This window comes from Polyodon spathula, chromosome 20 (genome assembly GCF_017654505.1).
Source record: "Polyodon spathula isolate WHYD16114869_AA chromosome 20, ASM1765450v1, whole genome shotgun sequence".
NCBI lineage: Eukaryota > Metazoa > Chordata > Actinopteri > Acipenseriformes > Polyodontidae > Polyodon > Polyodon spathula.
In genome coordinates, this window is record NC_054553.1 from 30,190,340 (window position 1) to 30,215,994 (window position 25,655).

The window sequence follows — 25,655 nt, forward strand, 5'->3', positions numbered from 1 at the left end:
TTACAAGCTTTAGATCACATCCCGCACATCAGCTCGAACCTCGCACTCCAGTTTATTTTGACAGACAGAGGATGTTCCTTCTCACCTGTTCAGCTGCCAGCTCCATCTCTGAAGCATGGACGCTCTGCAGCTCTGGCCTGATCCTGTCCATCTCGGCCTGCAGTTTGGCGATGGCGTCCTGGTGCTCCTGGGCGGCTTTCCGTTTCTCCTCCTCATGGAGCAGCCCCAGTTCCAGCAGCTGCTGTTTGCGCTGAGTGTCCAGCTGGATCCGCTCCTCCCGCAGGCAATGGACCTGGCTCTCCAGCTCCGCGATGGTCTAGAGGGAGACAGCAACATGGTTAGCTCCAGGAACAAAGTCAAACAACCCCCCCCCCCCACCCAGCCACCCTCGGACCCCACCACACTGTGCACTTGCTCACTGCACTGCCTCATAGGGTCTGTGGACATATTGGCCTCTGATGCAATCATTGGGAAGTTAAGACCATCAGCAAGGTGTGTAGGGGAAACTACTGCTGGTTTCAAGTGGTGACTTCACTGTACTGTACAGAACCTTCTCATGGTCACACTGTATCCAGAACATTGGACCGAAGCGCTAACCGCAACTCATCAATATATGCAATCCTTCTTTGAGAGGCATAGTACCTTAAAGTTTGACCTTCCCTGCAGTAAAGCTTAAAAACAGAGACAGATTAAAGACTTTTTTTGCATAAGTCTCAATCATTAAATGACATGACGCTTGGCTGATGGTAAATATAGTATTTACTGTGGTTGGAGGGGGGTGTATTCAGTGAGATTCCTGAGCATGCTGCATGGCGGTCCTTAATGAACCTTCAAATGAAATTTCTCTGCAGAACCAGCACATTAATCTCTTCACTGATGAGACACACGTGTAAGCATTCATTTGGCTGTTAATTTCATTAATGAAATGCCAGCAGACCAAAGCAAATCTGAAACATGCAGTGTTACCTCAGATAAGACTGCATGTTTCAGATTGCTTACTAGGAGGTGAATTAAAAAAAAAAGGAATAGGTTGGTTTTGTAAGAAAAGTGTTGCTGGCAGTCATAATAATGTAGAAAAGGCACCTCTAAACAATCATCTGTGCATAATGTCATTAAAGAAGTTCCCAAGATATAGTTTACAGTTTCTCAGCCTACAAGCCGTCAGACAATCTCCTGAGTCAGAACTCACGCATAAGTAATCCAGAGACTAGATTTTACTAGCTGAAATCGCAGTGAATGTTAATTTCAATGATCACCACAACTGGATAAGCAATTCACAAGATGTCAAAGGTCTTTCTGACATACAGACGGACAGACAGACAGACAGAAGCGTTGCCTCCTGTTGCCACGGATATACATCACCGCGGGAGCCTTAAACGTGATCATGCTTACAACCAAGAGCAACAGCAGCCACTGTTATATCGACAGAAAGGAGTACAATCCAAGACCAGTTAGACCATCACAGCAACATGGACTCCCTCGGGAAGCAAGGTGTACCTGATGGTCCTTATGGACATGCAGAAGTACAACACAGTTTGTAACTGCTATAACTCAAAAACACACAACACTGAACTTTTCTCAGCCAGCATCGTCTTCAATCCCAGCGTGGATGGAAGTTATTAAGAATCACATGGCAATTAAACACCACCATCCTGGAGCTGCGGGCCCAGCGAAGAACCATTGTCATGGCAACTTCAAAAAGAATCCACTTTCATTTGTTTGTATTTCAAAACAAATGCGCTTTACAAACCCCACCCCACCCCCTTGCTTCAGTGTTTCAATTTTAGCTGTGGTTGTTTTTGACCACATTAAAAGAGGTCCCAATTGCTAGATCTGAACTTTAAAAGTTGCACCACTTTATTTTTCATGCAAGGTTTATGGGTTTGGAAACAACAAAACAACATTTTGGCAGAGTTTTAAAAATAGCATTGAAAGCAAATCATTACTATTGTTCAAAGAAGGATGATGTAATAATGCTAATGTACAGGTTTTAATTAAGATAACTATACTTACATCATACTATACTATGAACATGAGGTAATATTTAATCTAGCTTCACAAACACTACCAGTAGTAGTGCAGATGGGAGGTCAAACACAACAGAAGACAATAACAGTAATACCAATGATAATATTAAAAGCAAAAACAGACAGGGCTCCGAGGCATTCCAACAATAACTCGGTCTTCAGGGTCCTTTATAATATTTCAGACCGCCAGGTAGAGACCTGCTGAATAGCAACTGTGTTCCAAAAGACCTTGAGACTGGGTGAGGCAATAAGACAATACTTCTGAGTAAACGACACATTGAAAACATGCTGGACAAATAACCTAAACATAATTTTTTCACTGTCAGCACTTTCTGCCTGTTTCCACTACAGACCACCTGAGCCCAGTATACCTGATCATTTTAACAGGGGAGAATATTTTTCCTAGGAAATGCTGCACTGTATCTAGGAGTCATAAGCCCTGAAGTTAAGCTAAGGATGCCTAATTGTTTTCCTTGGAATATTTCATTTGTGCTGTTCAGTTTTCTCAACAAGTGTTCGCAGCACCCCTGCAGATGTGTAGATGTGGATCCCTGCAGCATTAAAGAATAACTTTTTATATCCAGATAACAGCTGCTTACCTAAATTCACTGGTAGCCAGCAATTTAACTGCCAGCATTTTACTGGCAGAGCGACAAGGTGAGAAGGATGCAAACAATGGCATTGGACAGTTTTAGGATCTACCGCATGCATTCATGTATGTGTGAATGCATGTATACTGCACGCCAGATAAGGTCTTGGGTCTTACCCTCTAATTTTAACACTGAAAGAGTAAAATGTATTTTCAGGGAGTAAAATGAAACATTACCTTGAAGTCATGAGTATACTCGATAAATACTGTTATTCTTATTCTTACTGTCATTGGCTGCAAAGACAACAGGGTTAGCCAGAGATTGGATCATGTTTGTTGGGTTGTTTTTTCTTGTGTACAGTTTCCTAGTAACCGAAGACATTGTATTCTTGGAGATGTAGGGGAGATGGGAAGAGAGGCATACAAGCTGTGCAGCAGAATTGCTATGTGTATTTTTATGCATGAAATTAAAATGTAGTGCTTATTTTGGAAATAAACGGCAGGTACACAGCTTATCTGGACAGCTGCATGTGCATCATGTATGTACATAACCAATCATACATACACCGAATCACACATGTGTGCACAGCCTTGGAATGCATACCTAGTACTGTATATAATAATAATAATCTTTATTTATAGAGCACCTTTCACACCACAAGGTTCAAGGCGCTGCACAAAAACCAGAAAAGAAGAAAAACAAAGGCAATATTTCCAATCTAACACACAGAAATGCACACAGGCGCATATTCTGTATTGAAATCAGGGCATGGCATGGACAAGCAAACATACTCCTTTATTGATCATTTACACTATGTTCAGTACACCCTCTTGCTGTGTTACTGTGCGCCTCACTTTAATTGCTGTTGTGGGTGCTTTCCTCTTCTTAATATTACAGCTGATGGAGTCTATTTTGTGAACAAATACGGCCTAGATGAGCATGTCCTGCAGTGACGTGTACACTGAATACAAATCGGCAGCTGCAGCTTAAACTCGGAGCTGCAGCTCTCATTTCCAATTCGAGGTCTCTGGTGGATAAAAGGAAAGCAGCTCTCTCAATATTAGCTAATGCCACATTTGCCAGTCTTCAAGAGGATCTTGTGCTTGTTTTTTAATATATATATATATATATATATATATATATATATATATATATATATATATATATACATACATACATACATACATACACACACACACACACACATATATATATATATGTGTGTGTGTGTGTATGTGTATATATATATATATATATATATATATATATATAAAAATTTCTTGCGAATCCTATACAGGATACTGTTCAACTGATGGAAGCGATGCCTGGGCTGGGATTAAACCCTTTTCATCAGAAAACCCCATCTGGTACCGAGCCCACGTCTGTCAAACCTTTCCTTTAAAGTCCCGCCTTTGAATCCACTTCAATTTATTCCGATCGCAGCTGTGAGACTTTACAAAAAAGCATGAAAGGACAGCACCATTTAAACCAAACATATTTCCAACTTGAAAGGGGCAGCTATAATTAAAAACAATGGGTATGAAAGAATGAGAATGGGAACATATACAACCCCCCCCCCGCAAGTGGCTGAATGACCAACAGATGTAAAAACTTTCAGAGATGTCAGCAAGCAAGGCAAGAGCTTGTCATTCTGGGAAGTGAAGGCCAGGAGGCTCGGTAATGACTGGAACTATTTAATTTGTCAAGACTCTGTCTGCAGTTTTGTGCGCGTTATTAGCCCGTGCCCCCATTCCCCCCACCCCATACTGTTCAGCAGCATGTCCAAATGTTACTCGGCAGCACTTCTCTATATGTAGACTTTTTACAGCTTGCCAAACCTTTTTCCATGGGGGGCCACTCTTGTAGAGTTCCTGCCCAGGAAGGGCCGTTGCTGAGCTGGTAGCTTATCAGACAGCATTTGCAAATAAAAATGTCAGCAGATACGATACATCTGTGGCTCAAGGCCGCTTTCTACTGGGAAATAATCACAACACAAAGAGACGGCAATGCATTCTCTTACATAATATCTTTACTTTTAATTAGAATGATCATTTACTCATTAAAAACAGGAACCCTTCCTGTGTGAAGATTAGTTGCTAAACCACGGTAAAAGAACTGCAAAAATCTAGCAAAGCTGAGTAAAAGACAAGCACTGTAAACTTTAAAAATATAGAGCAAAGAATCTATAAGAGGGGAATCTTACCTACAAGAAAAATACCACTGTAGCTATTTCTGTAAATATCCCCCTTAAAGGTGAAACTGCTTCCATATGAAAGGTTTCATTTTGGCCATCACTTGCATGCAGAATTCCCATCTTACACCCATGTGCTTCTCTGTCATACACTTTCACAGCAGTCTGACTCTGGTGGTGGAGACCGGATGGCTAATGAGGATGCCAGTGCAGCTGGACCCAGCTGAAGAGACAGTGGAAAGGGTTTTCAAGGTCGGACAGGCCACCAGGTCTGGGTTTTGACACCCAGGCTGATTACTTCCCTGCTCGCTCTGATTCTTATCAAGCAGATAAGACTGTGCTGGATGATGTCCTAGAAATGTTTGCTAAGTAATAATTTGGCTTTGATTTATCTCAAAGCAACACAAGATACCGTTTTGTATTACAACCTTATTTTTGTGGTCCTGTTAATTATCAAGCCACTTTTACTGGCTTGGTGCTCTACTAGGTAATATTTGCATTGTTTCAGAAATACTGCCTGTCTGTAAAATGGCCTTGAGACGACACTGTGGTAAAAGGCATTATAATTTATAAATAAGGTTAAAAACGGTAACCTGGCTTGAACTGGGACTTCGCTCCTTAGCAATGCACTGTACTGTATTACTAGTAAAAACTCTGTGAAATAGGAAGCGGGGCTGTCTGGAAGACAGGATATCTGCAATGTTGTCATCATAAGCTTTTTAAACATTCAAGCATGACATTGAACTGCACAGTCTGAAAACAGACAGGACTGTGAGAGAAAAAGTCAAAATTTTTTGGTCTTAATTTGGTCATTTTGCCAATCACTAGCTTGGAAACTGATCTCTGCTTTACCTCCCTGTGATCTCCACACAGCTGTCCATACGATACTGATTGTGCAGTTCTGGGTGCAGGAATAATTTGGAGAAAAAATGATCAATAAAGCAAGCCTGCAACATAAGAAAACTGATTGTTAAAGACAACAGCCCTAAAGAATTTCAATGGTCAGTCTTCTTCACTGAAGAGTCCTGAGTCTGGGGCTATCAAAGTAAATGCTAATCTGTATGGTGTCAGATATAATAATCATTTTGAAAAACAACTTGGACGAGGAGATGTATGGAATGGTGCCATTAGGTATAACTTAAAGGAGTGAAATGAGAGTGGCAACAATCTTAACAATTCTGCAACTTGCATCACAAAAGCCTCACAAACTTCAATGTGACCAGGCAGCCTCTGCTCGGGAGACCACATCCCTTTAAACAATAACCTATATACCTAGACAATGCACGCCTGCCACCTTTTGAAAACAGGTAATGTGGATGGAGTACTACAGAGGACAGGTATATATCCACTGGCACAGCTGCACAGAGCTGAAGTCAATGCTTTCCAGAGCACTCAATTCATACACAGAAATTAGACCTTGGTGCAGCAGGGTAAAAGGGGTCTTGAAATGTGATTACAAGTGCAATGTGCTTTTCCTAGAAATAAGAGCAGCAAGGGCGTTCTTAAAACAATGAAAAATAAAAGTAGCACAATGTTGAGTTAAATGCCCTGAGGCTCCTGTGTAGTTAACAGGTAGGTCAGACTCACACAACCTCTGTAAACACTGGGTATAAATGCTGTTTAAAAATAAGAAGGAAGCAATAAAGTGGAGACTTCATAAAAACAAAGAGAAAGGTAGACATTTTCTGACCGCATGCTTTTTTGAAAACTAAAACCTTTAATTTTCTCAAACTTAACTAGACTCTTCCTGGTTGCTCTCCACATGTCTCGTACCTAACAGTTCCAAAAATAGTTGTGTGGTGCCTTTGCAGGAATGTGTAACAGTGCTCCCAACAGAAAAAGACAACTAATGCTTTGAGGAGATGTGTTCTGCGTGTAGTTTCATTAAAATAACTAGTTTAGTATTAATTATTTTACAAGCTCTTACCTCCAACTTGAACCCACTGGGGTCTTACTTCTAGAAAGGTTCTTATTTGTAAATTTAAATTACAAATCATATTTCTAAATACGTAAACCTTTGAAGTTGCGTCTTAATCCCTCCCCTCCCTCCTGATCTTTGAGCAGATCCAGTTTCCTGTCATGGTGCATTTGCTTGGCTGGCTCTCCAAAGCAGTTGGTAACTGTCACAACAGAACATCGTGTTACATATTTCACTGGGATTACATGACTTGAATGAATCCAGCACTAGAGACCCTCAACCCATACTAAGTACAGCACCCAGTTTGTGTCACTTTTTGCAATATGATTAACTGGGAAGCACGGCAAGGGGGGGGGGGGGGGGTCTAACTATGTTCAAACTGTTTAGTTTTGTGATTAATCCTGAATCTTAAAGTGCATGCAGCAACAGGTGTCAAGGACCAGATTAAGCTCTGGGTTTAGAGAAAAGATTTCAGTCTTTCCAATCTCAGTTCCACACTGAAGGTGTAACACAATGAACCCTGTGATCCAACACAGTTCAGGTTGCAGGAAGGAGATTTATGGTAACGCAGCCTTCTGCGTGAACAGAAGGGATGAAAAAAGATAAACTGGAACAGCAGAACCGATTCTGGTTGCTATTCTCATTTCAACACAGCTGTGAACCAGCAACAACTGCAAACAAGCCTTCCCCCATCCCTCATCTCAGTGTCTCGGACTGTTACGCACATAATAAAAACTAGCTTAAGGCAAGTCTTATTGGGTAAACAACTATCCTGCAGTGACTGGCTGCCAGCTTGGATCTTGGTCTCCAGAGAGAAAAATATGTTTATTGATTCTGTTTGCTTGTCTTTTGATCTTTGAACCTCACTGCAAGCTCAAAGGACTGCAGACATTTTCCAATCTTTTAGGTCTGTGACACTAATTTGAAGCACAGCAGTAGAGTTTCACATAGTACCAGGGCTGCTTAAAAAAAAGTTTAAAAAGTTGCAGGACATCTTTCGAGTTCGGCACAAATAAGATAAACCTCAATTGACCTCAATGTCCAGGCAGGAAAGGAATCCGACTTGGCAAATTCATTAGGAATTTTACCAGATGGATAAATTTTGGTCCCTTGTCCCACATCCCCCCAGTCTACAGACTTTTATGTTTAAGGCAGCAGAGAATGAGATCCTGTTCCCATTGCAAATGCACCTCGGTGCCACGTGGTTAAGGTCTACAAACTTGTTTAATTATACGATCAGCCCGGAGACAGGAGCCTGGCTCGGAACAGGACTTGGTCAGGAGTTCTCTGAACAGCCAAACAGGTGGGATCAGTACCTCTTGCTGCTTGGCCCAATGAATAAGCAGAGACACCCTGAGAAACCAAGCTGTAGTAACCACAGTGTTAGTGTGTCGTGTGGGCAGAGGCTCCGAATGGCAGGCTTCACTCGACAGTAAGCCAATTCGATCAATAAGGAAACACCTGGGGAGGCTCTCATTTGTTCCTTCCCCTGCTGAAGAATCACACAATTGCATTCAAATGTGTTTCAGTTCCAGCTCAGACTTACTCAACTTCTGACTTATCTTTGCAGACAGACTCCTGCGTCCACATGCTCTTGGCACATTTTTGGTTGTTGCGAAAACCATGCTCCATCAGACAATAATGGGTTATAAAAAAGAATAGATAAAACTAAACCTTTGAGCACAATGCATTCTGAAGTCTCAGGAGACAGCAATGGCTGGCCTTTGTGCGCTCTGGAAAATGTAGCTGCAGATTCTAAAAGAATGTTGGTATTTAGAATCTGTCAGAATATCTCAGAGACTCGTGTCAGCTCTCAAGAGGGTGAATATTAAGGCTGTAGCATAAATGTCACCTACATTAAGATGAGGGATCTGTTTGTACTCATGCTGTAGTTTATCCATTAATAAACGAATAATAATTATTCAATGACAAACATTTAGACTAGAAGTCTTTTTCGATGTCTTCAAGACTTCTAGTTGAACGTCTGTCATTGAAGTTTATTGCCATATTTCTTAATTCAGAGAAAGTTACAGATGCAATTTAACCATAACTTCAAAAAGCCTTCAAAATATTGGTGAAGAAAATCAGTGGATACATTTTACCCATGATCCCTTGAGCACTCTCCCTGTAGTGGCCAATCACACTCCCTGCCGCACAGACCCTAGAGTCGTGTGTTTAGCATTTGTCCAGGCTGGGCAAAAACTTTACACTGCCCACTGCGTTCACTGGGCTCAGGTATCAGAAATGGCATCACTTGGAAATCTACGCTATAATGATTGGCCACAGTTACATCCAACTTAAAAACTGCTCACAACATAACCACTCATTATAAAGCCAGGCAATGGAGTGGATGCACGCATTTTACATAATGAAAGCCATGCATGGATAACACCCAGCAACCATTCTCTAATTTACAAAGGAATTATATATATCAAAATTAAAAAAAGCAAACAAATCCTACATTTGGGAATACAAAAAAATAATACCAACAATATTACATTCATTTTGGCAGTAATTTTCAAAATGCTCATACCCAGAAATGGCTGTTAGCAATACGCTTTTAATACTGGGTACCAGTGCCGAGCTGCTGAAGCAGAGTGTATCATTAAACTATGCTCACGGACGCCACCACCTTTATCCTGCGCACTGAATAAGCATCTGTGTAAAAGATACTTACAGCACAGGTCCCCGCGCCACTGGAGCCTGGCCCTGATACCCCGAAGCTCTACCCATTTACATCTTGAAACTAATAAAGGTTTTCCATGCTGACAATGCACATTTCATCCACAAGTTTGAAGAGTCAAATACACCCACAGCTGGGGGTGAGTCTGTCAAAGGGCATCCCACAGGGACCATGGGGGATGGGTACTGGGGGGCAGAATAACCCCGCAAACAAACCTGATGAGGGGGAGAAAGTGACATTGTAATCGCCTTACCACAAGAACCCCCAGTGACTATATTAAAAAAAAAAAAAAGTAATAAAATGATAAGAAAAAAATTAATTCTGGCCCGAGATGCAATAATGAAAAACAAAACGGAAGCTTACGGCAGGCCATTGATGGCTACCTGCAGTGCTGAGAGGAAAATAAAAGAAGATGGACGCCCCTACCAACCGAATCATATTTCATAGAGCCGAAATGCTTCCGCGATTGGATATCTGTGATCCCAATCCAACAAAACAGGGAGAGAAAAGAAAATGCAACCTAGGGTTTGGAATAAAAGGCCCGATTTACACTGCAGCGTGAGATTTTTAATCTGGGCTACCTGTGGTTTTTGCAGATTAATCTTTTCAGTCTTTGAATAACAACGAAGACGAAGAGAAAAAACAAACGCCTACCCTAACCAGCGCAGCCACGCGCTGCACTCATTTGAAAAAACAAAATGTATAAAAAATGTGAATTTACAACAATTATAGATCTTCATATATATATATATATATATATATATATATATATATATATATATGCATTTTAAAAAAAAATTAAAATACAATAATGATTCAAAAAATAAAAACAAGTACAAAGCAGTAAAATGCCCCTACCTGCTTGTCCCGCTTCCTCCACTCCTGTGTCTGGCTGTCATGCTGCACCATGGCGGCTCGCAGCTGTTTCTCTAAATTGGCCATTTCCAGTTCGTGGTCCTGGACCAGGCTGTCCTTCTCGGCATTGTGCTGCTGGAATAGGTGCGTCTTCTCCTGTTCGTGCTCCAGTTTTAGCTCCACTATCTGATTGGACAATGAGGAGCAACACTTCATGAGCAGAACATCCCTGTCGTCATGACAACTTGTCCACGGCTCCATTTATTTTCTCTCTTGCCTCAAACTAATCGAGTTGACAAGTGCTTTTACATCATCGTTAACTCACTTATTGTTAATTATTACAAGTAAAAGTCTGCAAGCCTCCCCCCCCTCCCCCTCCCAAGTACAGTACAGGCCAGCGCTCTCATAATGAAGTAATAATCATCCCCCCCTTTGACCGGAGCTAGCCAGCCCCATCTCTACTATGTGACAGACAGCCCTACTTAAATACTTAAATAATAATCAATAACCACGTTAATCAAATCAGAGGCCAAATGAATACGAGCAAACATAAAAACATCCTGAGCTGCGGCAAATCACTTCTACCTAGACTACTACTGTCTCCCCAACAGGCTGCAAAAGAAGTGACACAAAGGGTTAATTCTGCAGTGCTAATCTATTCCTAATGCTTTTTCTTTTTTTACGGCATTTAAAAACAAAATTATAATTCCTCTACATTCATAAGTACATCTCTTTAAAAAAAATAAAAATACGTATCTCTTAATACAATGCACAGTTTTATAAACGTACATACGCTTGTCTTATTTTTTTCTTTCTTAAAGAAACAAAAAAAGATGGAAAGAAAGAAAAAGCAAGCAAGCAAGCGAGCGAGCGGTGGTGGCATTATCTCGTTGTCAGCTACGGTATACCCACACAAACAGATGCACATGTATCAGCAGGGCACCTGCTGTGCTGCTAGCCTCCACCATGACTGTATAGCAAGAAGCTGATTCCCAGGACCCTTTCCACATCCCAACCATGCTGGATACTGTGACCTTGGCCGGTCCTCAGCTCTCCCTGCCAGGGCTGAATGGCAGCCCACGACCGAAGGCCTAGTCTTCACATCTTTGATACTAATCCTCTCAGACTGCGCACAATGGCACCCTACCTGGCCTGTGAACTATAGGCAGCAATGCAGCCTTTGAAGCAGGTGATGAATGGGGGGCTGCAGGAAGCCAGCTTCTCCAGGGAACTCCAGGCCACACAGCTGCTTAAAACAGTCACTTGGATTTTTCTTCAGTTTTGGTGGATTTTCAAAATAAGAAGAATAAAGAAGACTGTGTTTTTTTTCTTTCTGTGTGTATATATATATATGTGTGTGTGTGTGTGTGTGTGTGTGTGTGTGCAGGCGCATATGAATTTAGTGTGAGAATTGCTTCTCTCAAGATTAAAAAAAACACAGAATAAAGGAGCTAACAGTAGGAATCTTGCTCAAATTGATCCTATTTGTGCAGAGAGGAAATCGCCTGGACCACTCAGTCTTAAAGCTGTAGCCTCTCTTTGCGACAACTACTCCCTGCTATTTTTGCAACAAAAAATTCCAAAGAGCAATCTGTTTTTGCTCTGCGCCTCCATTAAATGTTTTCCTCCGCTCACAGTTTGACACAACCCCCCCCCGAATTGGGGGCAAAGGTACATGTAAAAGTTATTTTTGTTTTGTAATGAAAATCTCTTCGATCACAGCTTCAAAAAATTCACAACTGATACCTGTAAAATTAACCTGCAAGAGACCTCTCTCAAAGGATGTTTAACTGTCATTCACACAATCTTGCAAGAGAAAAGGCTTTTTTAAAATGTATTAAAATATACATATATACACACACACACACATATATATATATATACACACACACACACACACACACATATATATGGTTACTCTATATTTTTAAAACGGAACTCTTGTTTTGGCACAACAATTTTAAGTGCTGTATGTTATATTTTATAAAATGGTGAATCTAACGCATGCAGGTGATGTAAAAGCTGCACTGTGCTGCAGTGTGTTACTGACACCAACCCATCATTACGAACGCTGTCAGCCCAGAGCCGTAGGCAGTAGCAGTGGCAGCAGACTCTTTGGAGGCACCTTGTCATCTGCTTGATGAGATTATCACCCCCTGCCTGTCCTGTAACAGTGAAGTTGTCAGAGATGGCAGGACGGCTCTGTGCATCAGACAAGCGAGGCAGGGCGGGACAGAGAGAGAGAGCGGCAACTCGTCTGGCCTCAGCAGGGGGGCTCTTCAGCACAGAGTTTGGGATTTTTTTTGCTGTGAAAAAATGGGGGGGGGGGAGCTGCACATTGCTCACAGGGAGATTATTCTATACCTTTATTTCAGTTGCGCAGCTGACTTTTAAAGATATGATATGGAACCCAGATCGAATCTTTTATCTATACAACAAGATCAAAACGCAAAGTATAAGCATTAACAATACAGCTCAAGACTGTTTGCTTAGTTTCAATAAGTGTCTGGACTTCTTTGAACCAAACAATATTATTGCTTACCTTAACTTGTAACCAGTACATTCAAGTTCTGAAACATCCCATTCTTAAATCTAATTATATAGTTAATGATTTATCTTGAACAAGCTGATATGTATGTTGAAAACATATACATGTGTTTGTTTTTCATTTTAATTAGACAAAGGGTAGATGGGTAGTAAGATGTTCAAAAATGTCCCAGCTTCAACGGAGAAGCAAGTCATTACTTATGCTATTGTAAAAGTTGAATCAGTACAAGACTGCGACTGAGGACAGAGGGCAGGTGCCTCTTCTCTGCACCGGAAGCAGTGAGGGTAGAGACCGGGTTACCTAGCCACGTTGTTAATGCTGAATCACTGGGATCCTGTTGCTCATAAAGTTTCTTCCTCTATGGTAGATTGGCAATCTCCTAACAAGCTCTGCAGTATGCCAATGCACCCTGAAGGAACACTGTTCTCTTGGATAAAGACTTGAAAGTATGTTTTGGGTAAAACAAAAACAAACAAACAAACAAACAAAGATAGCGTTTTGTAATACTGTCTGTTTAAATGTATTACTGCCCTACAGGAACAAGGTAGCTGTAAATTAGGGTTCTTCACTATATAACTTGTGTATTCCCTGTTTAAATAAATAAATAACACTAGAGAGACCCCACCCTCTCTGATGCTCATCCCTGGACCTTTCCAGGGACTCTGCTAGCTACCAGAGGCTGGAACACTGGAGCCATTATTGGGATGGCCTCCAGCAGCTTGTGTGCCAAACAGTAAAGTGCTGGGGTTTTTTGTTTAGATTTTTTTAAATGCCAGATACAGTGTGAGAGCGGCGATTGACTTGACTTTATTGTCATTGCACAATTTGGGATAGTCGGTTTGGATGGCATTTAAATTGCTCTTTTATATAAAGACGAGTATTGTGCTGTGTGAACGCAGAGCTGGAATAGCCACACATTTTAAAGGGTTTAATTGTTTTCGGTTGCTGCTAGAATATGCTCTTTGTTTTTGCTGTTGTGCAAGAGTGTATTTTACATAAGAAAACCAATGAAAGGCTTGTGGAGCATCTCCCTGTTTGCCATGCGTTTGAGCAGTCTTCTTTTTTTGTTGTTCAGGTTTCTGAATACAAACTGCTGAGCCTCAGTTGTGCATTACTGTGTTTTTCAACTTTCATGGTTTCTCTTCCTAAAAGGGTACAACATGGAAAGACCCAAAACGTAAGCTTTTTTTTTTTTTTTTAAATCAGGATGATGCGTTTATATAAAAAAAATCTGCTAATTTTAAGGATGGAAAGGATTCAAAGAATAAATAATTTCTCGGACACTATTAATGCCAATGCTCGTGGGTAGAGTGGTTTGGTTGCATTCCAACCTGAACTAAACCTTTGTTTCTCATACAGCGGCTTGACGGAGCACCACAAACACAAAGAGAAAGGCAAAAATGCTGCAGTAAACCTGACCGTGTTCATCATGAACGGGTTATTAGTGCTTCACTGCTGAAAGAGGACATAGATGGCTCCGTCTTCATTTTCTAATTGCACAAGCATGCTTCTTTGCAGCCGGGCTCGCCAGTTGTACATGGCGCATGTTTCAATAGCGGAACCTGCTGTGTGGGAACTGGCCTGATCCAGTCGTTAAAGTAGTTTCGTTATTCCTTCCTTCAACGTTTCTGAGCCATACAATACCCTGGAACACATCTTTCAGCGCTTCCAAAGCAGCCAGTTCCATCCCCAGGCTAGGAGATGGCAATCGGGCTACTGGAATTTTATTTTGGTTGCCTCGCTGTAATGACAGCTGGGAGCACGTTGCTTCGACATCTTGGGAATAGAAAGAGACATTCTCACAGAGCTTTGAACTGCACGAACCCGTCATTAGAGCAAACCCTTCATTTGATGTCTCGGAGATTGTAATTTAATATTGATGTCGTTTTAATTTTGGGCTGCGCTCTGTACCCAGGAGGTTTCCTATTTTAAAACCAGACTTGGTGTGTTTGTCACATTCTGACGTTAATTCTGAAAGGCCTGTCAGTCACTTGCTGTGCTGGTAAAAGCAGATCTTTCAGTTTTCTCTCACAGATTGATCCCATGGTACAGATAACCTTGTGTTTGTTAAAAAATAAAAAAAAAAATAATCAAAGGCAATCAATCGTGTGATAAAGGGAAAAGCAATAATGTTTTCCTTTGTACCTTTGCTACAGATTTTACATTTTGGATTCACTTTAATTATTTTGTATTATAAAATGCATCATATGTTAACAGCCTATGATCCAAAATCTGCCCATTTATAAATTAGAACTGTAATATTTTAGAGGCTAAACTATGTGCAGTCCTGCAAAGTTACAAGCTGTGTTGTAATAAACCACCCACCCAAGTGCTTGAAGGAGTCTTGGACAGTGAGAAGCACATTTCATTAATACAGAAGAAAAAGAAAACCTCCTAATAAGGACCAACCTGTTGCTCATATCGCTGCTTGAGCTCTTGGACCTGCCAACAGAACTCCTCAGACTGCTTCTCACGGAGAGATTTTGATCTGCTCAAATCTGCCTCAACTTTCTCCATCTGCAAAGGAAGAAAGAGAACAGTTCATTTTTTGTTTATGGCCTCAAAGATAAAGCTAACTTATTTAAATGTACACAGAGTCAACTTGGAGTGCGCCCACTGTCGCACGCCTGACTCCACCAAACAGGACTACTTGAAGCCCAACGCCAAACTGTGCTCCATGCAAATACTGTTCAAAATCCCTAATGCAAGAATGTTTTATGGTTTGTCCCTTATAAATGTTTACCACAGTAAATGTGAAGAGTAGTTTTGTATTCCCATGGTTATACTATGCATAATTTGCATGCTTAATCATTTAAGGTACAAGGGACATGTGTGTCCCTCAAATAAAAAATGATGCTAACTTTCTTATTTGTACAATGAGGTGCACGAAACATGGTTTACACTGAACTGACAGGTTGGATCTGGGCATCTAATTGTCAGTTTCCTTGTCATACTGTTAAATGTATTTTAAGAAGAACCTGTTGGAACAAACGCACAATTTCTTGTGTACCCTAAGGAGTTAATATGCTTTACCATACCTGCCTATCCCTCACCATGCATTCACTATGCCTTATTACATTGATCTATGTTTTTACTATGATAAACCTTTATAAGCTGGGGGTGTTGGAGCTGCAAACCACCTTTGTGAAACATAAACCAACTGAACTGTTAACAAGGTCTGCTTTCTGATTACCACAATAATCAGAAAGGCATTCATTTAATGAATCTGTTGAACAGCTTGGGGCTCTGCTTGGGGCCACGAGGCGTTTCTGTAAACCTGTCCATTAGGCTGTGCTGTGCGGTGCCATGGGGAGGTGGGATTGTCACTGTAAGAAGTAGGGTCAAGTACACAATGGCACATGGCAGGATATGAACTCTTAATAAGAAGATGAATAATGAGGTCTGGCAGTGCTCAGGATGTGCTGCATACCAAATCTGAGGCTGCAAGTCATCCCCTATGAAACGGCTTTGAAGTGCATTATAAATTAGTAATATGCAGAAGCTGAAACGGATACTCTCATTGAGGTTATGGTGTGCCTGTTTCTTTCATGAAACTCTGATGCATTTCATCCAGCATAACTCAGCTACAGTGCGATGTCCTGGGAGCACTGTTAGGGTTATCAGCCACACTAATACAGCACAGTTTGAAACACTGCAGATACATTGTGGCTACATTGCGCTGTACTCCACAAGAGAACCTGACAAAATATCTTTGACAAGCGACTAGAGGTCCCCTCTGGAATGTCTTCCTCAAAACATGAAGATGATGGTTGAAGACAGTCGGAAATGTTTGTCAGCATCAGTGTCCTACAGCTCTATAAGCTCCAACCTGATATGATAAGTATTGTGAGCAGTGCCTCCGTTACTGTGATGAACATAATCTGATACTTGTGAGCATTTCAAACAGACGGAGCACCAATGGCAGGTCACCCAGTATATCAAAAACAAGTCAATATCCAGCATTACTGCATGTTTAATTGCTTGGATGTAATGCAACAGCTGGGTTTTTTTCTAATAAATGAGCAAGGCAGCGGCAATTGCATGTACATGCTTTACTCAAGAATCTGCAGTGAACAATGTTTGGAAACTGCATCAGGAGTACGTCCCGCTGTATGAATAAAGGCCTTTGTGACTTGTAACATTTTTTATTACCATTAAAACACATTGAGTACACTGCGACGAAACAGTGATGTAATTTAAAACATAATGGGTATTGTTCCAGTGAGAAAGTCTGCATGCAGTTGAAGAGTAGTTAACGATCTGCGGTATACATACCTGATTTAAATGCCCTTGTAAAAGTAAAAAACAAACCAAAAAAATCTACCATAATTAGGTTCATTTTACTTAATCATTTATCTAGTGGCGCTGAACTGACTTTCCAAGCATCTGGCTTCTCTTGACTCAAATCAAGCAGGAGAATAAACTAACCCTGAATCATCTAGCATTGACAGGACACTAAACTTATTTGCTAACAGATAAACAACCCAAAATAATGAAATTATCAAATTAAATACAGCTGTTTGTCTCTGCTGCTAAAGATTACAGACAGCAGGCCCTGCTGTACGGGTCATTGTGCCCAACCTCACACAGCACCAGGGAATGGACAACGATGGGAGGAATCTTCAAAAAGTCAGATTTTTATAAACGGTTATAGAGACTAAGGGCTAAATTCTCAAAGCGATTTACTCCAAATCACTATCTCATATCTGAATAAAAAGAAAACATAATTTGCATTCTCTAAAACAGATAATAAAACAATTGTAGACTAATCACAAGCCCCTAAATGAAATCCGAGTTGTTTATTTCTAGGCTGTTAACTTTATTAGGAGTGTTTCTACTAACTGAAAAAAGTCCTAATGACACTAAATGGTTTTGTGAATCCAGCCCTAAGAGTAGGAATACTGCTGTATGATGTCAGTATTAGATTCCGTGTTTCATCCAGCTGTGAGAAGGACAGGAATTTCCGCTGAATAATGCTGTGTCATTCTTTTCAAAGAAGTGCACTGGTGTTTTAAAGACAAATCAAAGACTCTATAGCTACCTGTTGCCTAAAGTTATTAGGAAGTAATATTATTACAGACGGTTGTTCATTGGGATTTCTTGTTCAAGAATGTCTTTCAAATGTAGTTTCCGGCTTGTTAAAAGAATGAAAGAAGAAATTCATTTTAGCATTTTTAGAGCAAAGGACACTGCATAAAACAGCATCTGCCACAGCAAACTATTACTATATTAATTCTGCTCTGATTTGGTCTTTCCGGTAATTCATATGATGCTGCTTAACTTGCACAGAACTGTACAGTAGAGTGACTAAGAGCCAAGCTAAACTGCAAACGACACGGATTAAAAGACAGATTCAAGTGGTAGAATATACAAAGAGACTGACTATCAATGCTCACCTGCTGTTTCATTTCAGAGTACACCTTCTCTGAGTTGAGCGCCACCTGCCTCTTGAACTGCTCCAGAGCGCCCTCTGCCTGCTGGGCCTGTATCTTCTGCTGCGCTGTCAGCCTGGCGAGCTGCTCCTCCTTCTCCCTGTGCAGGCACAGCAGAAAAGACAAGCACACAAGCTTTCACTGCACTAGCCTGGGCACATTGCAGGCTGTGTCAAGCCCTTTCCACTTCATTACGAAGGCATCTTTCCACCGGGCCTTCAGATAACCAGCGCAGATTCAATATCTCCTTCCTGCACTTCAGTGGTTTCAAACGCAAGGGTAAATGAACCTAATGAGCTGGGATTAGCCACAAAGTGTCATTGAAAAAGGCTTCCAGTTAAGAAATGTATTACTGAATTCTGTAGGTTTCCCAGTATTTCTAAATACAGAACTATTGTGAGTTTAATTAATTACAGATAAGTAAGAACTATATACGACGATTGGACACAATATCATTCGAATTTGAGACGTGGAAATATCTTGAACCACCGTTAAACAAACATACGAGACAGGCAGCACATCCTAAACCATGCACACAATCACTTTTAATTGAAGAATGCAGGGAATGGCTTAGCTCGTTCACATGGTTTAGGTGATAAGAGTTATGTTTCTATTAATCCCTGAAATTATAATCCAGGAGGTTGTGGATATAACAAAACATGGATGCAGGTTTTAATACTTAATAAGGTATTATTGGATTAGAAGAGCCTTTATTCCAAACATAAATGTTGGCGGGGTATTGCAAGTTGTAACGGCTTCATCTTCAAAAAGGTAATGTGCTCTAAGTGACACTAATGATTACTTGGATCTAACCTTTCATCTCAGTTCTGAGGGATTTTTTATTTATTGGGCATTGAAAACTTGAAATATTTCTGACAGGATAAACACTGCTACTGTGCCTTGAAATCCCCAGTTCAATTCTGTGTTGATTTGTTAATCCATAAAACACCGCTTAATCTGCACAGAGCTGCACATCCACTTCTCCAACTGAAATCGACACGGATGAAAAGACAGCTACAGGTTATACTGGGATAAGTGAGTGCGGAATATTCTTTTTTTTTTTTTTTTTTAAGGACTTTTTTTTTTTTATTCTAGAAAGCTTTAAATCCTGTCCTCTAACTTCCAACAGAAGAGTAATCCACATCCAAAGGACAGCCATAGCCCTAAACCAAACCTCAGGTGTGTATTACTAAACTCATAATAAAACCAGGAATGGATTTAACTGCTATGCAACGGGAGTCATATTTACATCCCTGTACATGCTGGCTTGTCTAAAACTTAACATGTTGCATGTAGCGTGTCTGTTACTGTATTAGAGATATCATTTTGTTTGTGCAAAAATAAAAAAAAAATAAAAACTTTCATGAGATACCCATACACACCACGGACTGACTTTGCTTTTCCAGAAAACAGGTGCAAATTACATTTCAGCTGAAAGCCCTTTATAGATCCGGCCCAGCATCATTTCATTTCAGTTCTCTTTTTTTTATATACTGATCACATAACCAAGAGACTCAAGAAATAGTTCCTTTGTTCTTCTGCCCTCCCGACATCTCTGTCACAAACTCAGGCGCCCTGCCAGGAATGGCATGGGGCTTTCTTATTATATATTTTTGTAATGCTTTGCCAAACAGTAGACACTAACAATAAGAGAAAACACAGCTTTTAAAAAAAATAACAATAAATAAAACTGTAGGACCTTTCCTCTTTTTAAGATTTTTCTCTTTGTAATCTTGGTCCCTCTTATGTTGACATCAAAAGATCGAGAAACTGTTTTCCCCAGTGCTGTGTACTCTGTAATTATTAATCTGGCTCGCAACACGACTGCCTGCAGGGCAAACCGAGACACAAAAGCACTTCTTTAGAGCTGTGATGTGAAAAAGAAAAATATTCATACGAAAATAGATATACAAACTTCCTAACAAAAGATTTCTTACCAAAAAAAACAAAGGAAATTCTGTGTGTGTACTTTGGATTTGATTCTTATTATTTTTATTTTTTTAAATTTATTTTAAAACAATCAAATTGCTTACCTCTACGATTTCTCTACACATCTTGATTAGATTAGAGCTGCAGTCCCTGTCTTGTAATTTTATCATAACTGCATGCTTCTTACCACCCTCATACCATGAACCGAAGGGAGATTCATCCTGTAAAGCTTACAGGAGATAAAGTCTCAAGAAATCCCATTCTGAATTTCATTATTATTTTTATATAAATACATTCATACACAGCAACGGTGTACATTCTGCACTGGGTTTACTTTTCTTTCTGTATAGCTGAAGAAGAGCTTGTGTCTGAAACGTTCTGTATATATGTGTGTGTGTGAATGTATGTATATGTACAGTAGATATATATATATATATCTAGTGCACACCACTCCATTTACTTGACTTTCTTTGGTCTTCAAACACACACTTTCCATAATTAAGCTGAGAACAACTGGGTGGCACTTGAACTTTGATGATCCATTATTACAGTGTTACTAGCCTGTGTTTCAGTACTGAGACCCTGCCATAACAAATATTAAAATGGCATCCTTTTTTTTAATTATAGGACTTCAAATGTGCATTTGAGGGGTAAGAACAGCTTTGTTAGGATTTGTCTCAATTTTTGTTTTAAAAGTAGCGATTCTCTTCTTTACCCAATTAAGCGAAACAATGTTTTATATTGTAGACACACATGTACGCGCCCCTCACAGGCATGTTACAATTAAAATCTTCTGCACGGATTTGAATGATAAGCCCTTTGTGCATGTGAGGCTATTTAAACCCAAATGGATCCCAGTGGGGTAAAAACGAACAATAAAAATCGCCCCCAAACCTCAAAACCATTTGGGTTCGTTCATCTGTCCCAATACTTATTGGAGGGTTGTACAGAGATCTGTCAAGGACTTCACACACAGTCTGATACAGTGATGCTGAACGGGACTGGGTAACTAATTCAAACTTATCTGGGACTGATGAGAGGGAAGGCATCCCGTGGGAAGGCCAGCCTTTGAAGTCAATTGCTTTAAAAAGGTTTCTGGCTGGGAAGTGGTATGCAAAGGAAACCAAATTAGTGAGGTGCTCAGAGAGAACCAGGGAAATCCCACTGATCTTCAAGAGGTGGTCTCAGCACATGGGCATTAGGGGAAGCAGAGACAGCATGTTGGAAGGAGAGTCTGGCAGTGTTTCCAGTTCATCTGGAGAAAGCAAGGCATGAGGAGCTCCACTGCTCCATTTATAACACAGCCAGTGTACAGCACACCGCTCCATGTATAACACAGCCAGGGTACAGCACACTGCTCCATGTATAACACAGCCAGGGTACAGCACACTGCTCCATGTATAACACAACCAGGGTACAGCACACTGCTCCATGTATAACACAACCAGGGTACAGCACACTGCTCCATGTATAACACAGCCAGGGTACAGCACACTGCTCCATGTATAACACAGCCAGGGTACAGCACACTGCTCCATGTATAACACAGCCAGGGTACAGCACACTGCTCCATGTATAACACAGCCAGGGTACAGCACACTGCTCCATGTATAACACAGCCAGGGTACAGCACCCTGCTCCATGTATAACACAGCCAGTGTACAGCACCCTGCTCCATGTATAACACAGCCAAGGTACAGCACCCTGCTCCATGTATAACACAGCCAAGGTACAGCACCCTGCTCCATGTGTAACACAGCCAGGGTACAGCACCCTGCTCCATGTGTAACACAGCCAGGGTACAGCACACTGCTCCATGTATAACACAGCCAGGGTACAGCACACTGCTCCATGTATAACACAGCCAGGGTACAGCACCCTGCTCCATGTATAACACAGCCAGGGTACAGCACACTGCTCCATGTATAACACAGCCAGGGTACAGCACACTGCTCCATGTATAACACAGCCAAGGTACAGAACCCTGCTCCATGTGTAACACAGCCAGGGTACAGCACCCTGCTCCATGTGTAACACAGCCAGGGTACAGCACCCTGCTCCATGTGTAACACAGCCAGGGTACAGCACACTGCTCCATGTATAACACAGCCAGGGTACAGCACACTGCTCCATGTATAACACAGCCAGGGTACAGCACACTGCTCCATGTATAACACAGCCAGGGTACAGCACCCTGCTCCATGTATAACACAGCCAGGGTACAGCACCCTGCTCCATGTATAACACAGCCAGGGTACAGCACACTGCTCCATGTATAACACAGCCAGGGTACAGCACCCTGCTCCATGTATAACACAGCCAGGGTACAGCACCCTGCTCCATGTATAACACAGCCAGGGTACAGCACCCTGCTCCATGTATAACACAGCCAGGGTACAGCACACTGCTCCATGTATAACACAGCCAGGGTACAGCACCCTGCTCCATGTATAACACAGCCAGGGTACAGCACACTGCTCCATGTATAACACAGCCAGGGTACAGCACCCTGCTCCATGTATAACACAGCCAGGGTACAGCACACTGCTCCATGTATAACACAGCCAGGGTACAGCACCCTGCTCCATGTATAACACAGCCAGGGTACAGCACCCTGCTCCATGTATAACAAAGCCAGGGTACAGCACCCTGCTCCATGTATAACACAGCCAAGGTACAGCACACTGCTCCATGTATAACACAGCCAGGGTACAGCACACTGCTCCATGTATAACACAGCCAGGGTACAGCACACTGCTCCATGTATAACACAGCCAGGGTACAGCACCCTGCTCCATGTATAACACAGCCAGGGTACAGCACACTGCTCCATGTATAACACAGCCAGGGTACAGCACCCTGCTCCATGTATAACACAGCCAGGGTACAGCACACTGCTCCATGTATAACACAGCCAGGGTACAGCACACTGCTCCATGTGTAACACAGCCAGGGTACAGCACACTGCTCCATGTATAACAAAGCCAGGGTACAGCACCCTGCTCCATGTATAACACAGCCAGGGTACAGCACACTGCTCCATGTATAACACAGCCAGAGTACAGCACACTGCTCCATGTATAACACAGCCAGGGTACAGCACACTGCTCCATGTATAACACAGCCAGGGTACAGCACACTGCTCCATGTATAACACAGCCAGGGTACAGCACACTGCTCCATGTATAACACAGCCAGGGTACAGCACCCTGCTCCATGTATAACACAGCCAGGATACAGCACCCTGCTCCATGTATAACACAGCCAAGGTACAGCACACTGCTCCATGTATAACACAGCCAGAGTACAGCACACTGCTCCATGTATAACACAGCCAGGGTACAGCACACTGCTCCATGTATAACACAGCCAGGGTACAGCACACTGCTCCATGTATAACACAGCCAGAGTACAGCACCCTGCTCCATGTATAACACAGCCAGGATACAGCACCCTGCTCCATGTATAACATAGCCATTATGCTGTAGCAGAAAGCCGTGTTCATCACAAAACAGGGCTGTAGGGTTCTGCTGTGTGCCTCCTAAACACATCTGCAAGCATTTAAAAGCTTTAAGTTTTAAGGAAATGATTTAAGCAAAATACATTTTTTGTGTAGGACCTCCTGAATCTTTTAAAAATAACGAATACATGAGTTAATGTCAAATTGGAGGGAATCCAATATTTTTTTTTCACTGACAATGACAGACAGCCTGCCTACTGTAGCATCACAAAACTGGATGTCTGACTTCTATCAAAAAGGAAAAAAGCAGCAATGTTCCTGAAGCTCTTTTAAAGACTGAATGTGAGGTTCACCTGAGGAATTCTGCATAGAGATACTACACAGATGGGCATTATAAATGGGTGATTGGTCTTGGAATTAATGACAGATAAACAGCCCTTCCCTCGCTCATTAAATGGTATGTCTGTCTTCCTTAAGTCAAACCAATGTACTGTGCAGTAAAAGCAGCACTAATGCTTAGTAAAGCTATAAAAATGTGCTCTTTTTATTTACAGCAAAACGGGATAAATAAGCGTGGGATTTTTTATTTAAATAATGTATGGAAAAAGTGTAAAACACATGGAAGACATGCAGATCCCATTTCCTTTGGAGTGGAGAGGAAGAAAGCCAGTGTGTCATCCAAACGGAATGATAACTAAACCAAAGCCAGATCAAAGAACCCCAGAAAAAAGAGCTAAAAATGCAAAACTGAAATATTTATTGCCTTCAAAACATATCTCTCTCTCTCTCTCTCGCTCTCCCTCCCCCAGGAGTATTAGACTGTGGTTAGAAATTCATTCTAACTCTTAGGCGTCAAAAGAGAATCCTTAGGATGAAACAGATGAGGAAAAAAAAAAAAAAAAAAAAAATATATATATATATATATATATATATATATATATATATATATATAGCAAAATCTCATCAGAGTACCACTTTTTGCGTTGGTTGTATAAAATTTCTCTCTTTTACCTATTAAATGGAAAAAAGCGTCGGACTGATATTAATGTGCTGCATGCCCCCTGCTATACGACTCCTCCTTCCTTTTCTCTGGGTAGCGATCAATCTCTCAACAGTAACGCCCATGTTTTAATCGTTTCATACCATGCATACTGGAACAATATAGAATTAGCAGATGCACATCTAAACCATGCTCACTGTACTTGTGTTACTTTATTCAGTTGCAACACAATGCAATTATATTAAGATAACTGAAATCCATCACTATGAGCTCCATCTGACCTTTGGTGACACAGTGGGTTAAGGCACTAGACTTTCAGCTCTGGAGGGGCCTGGGTTTTGTGTCTGACTAGTTTAACAAGTGAATCGACACCCCAAACCCACTATACAATTTGTCCCCTGTTGTCCTAAATCATACACTTCCAATAACTGCAGTGAATCAGTAGGTCATTATCAGCATCAAGGTTCTGGTTCCACATAAGCAAACATAAAGATGAGTTAATCACCATCAGCATCTCTAGAAATCCCCCCCCCGTACCATGGGTAGGGGGGTGTTGCGTGCTCTTTGTTGTGTTTTTGTTTTTTGTGTTCATTGGTGAACGATTCACTGGTTTTAGTGTGGGAATTTCATAACCCAACTGCAGCCTGCTGTTTAAGAGGGATTGGAAGAAAATGCGCTGGGAAATTCAGAACTTACTCAACATGTCAGCATATCAAGGATTTAGGACTGCTTGTTGGCACAACATTTTGAGTACTTCAAGTCTTTGTTTGTGTTTGGGTTAGAACTCAATTTATATACAGTGAAACCTTGCCTGAAGGCCACCTTGATACAAAGTCTTGCCTCAATTAATGTCACATTTTTATAGTCCAAATTCCAACAGACTTTCAATATTCAGACGACCCCACTATTTGCATTTTATTGGTCCCTTGACTGTCATGCTGGCCACTTCCTAGCCAGGTGCTGGTGCAATGCATTCCAATAAACTGGGCCACCTGCTGTTCATTCACCAAGAGTCTGTTTTG

At 41.3% G+C, this 25,655-nt stretch overlaps 1 protein-coding gene across 3 annotated transcripts in view; it reads right to left on the minus strand.

Moving 5' to 3' along the window:
• The window catches only part of cep112 (centrosomal protein 112), a 107,139-nt gene that overhangs the window by 34,271 nt on the left and 47,213 nt on the right, over positions 1-25,655 (minus strand). For all 3 annotated transcript variants that reach the window (XM_041220059.1, XM_041220061.1, XM_041220060.1), the window contains 4 exons: positions 18,209-18,344; positions 15,222-15,329; positions 10,268-10,450; positions 86-316 (listed from right to left, as the gene is read on the minus strand). In XM_041220059.1, coding sequence (XP_041075993.1) covers positions 86-316; positions 10,268-10,450; positions 15,222-15,329; positions 18,209-18,344 — 658 coding nt within the window. The remainder of the gene's footprint in view (positions 1-85; positions 317-10,267; positions 10,451-15,221; positions 15,330-18,208; positions 18,345-25,655) is intronic.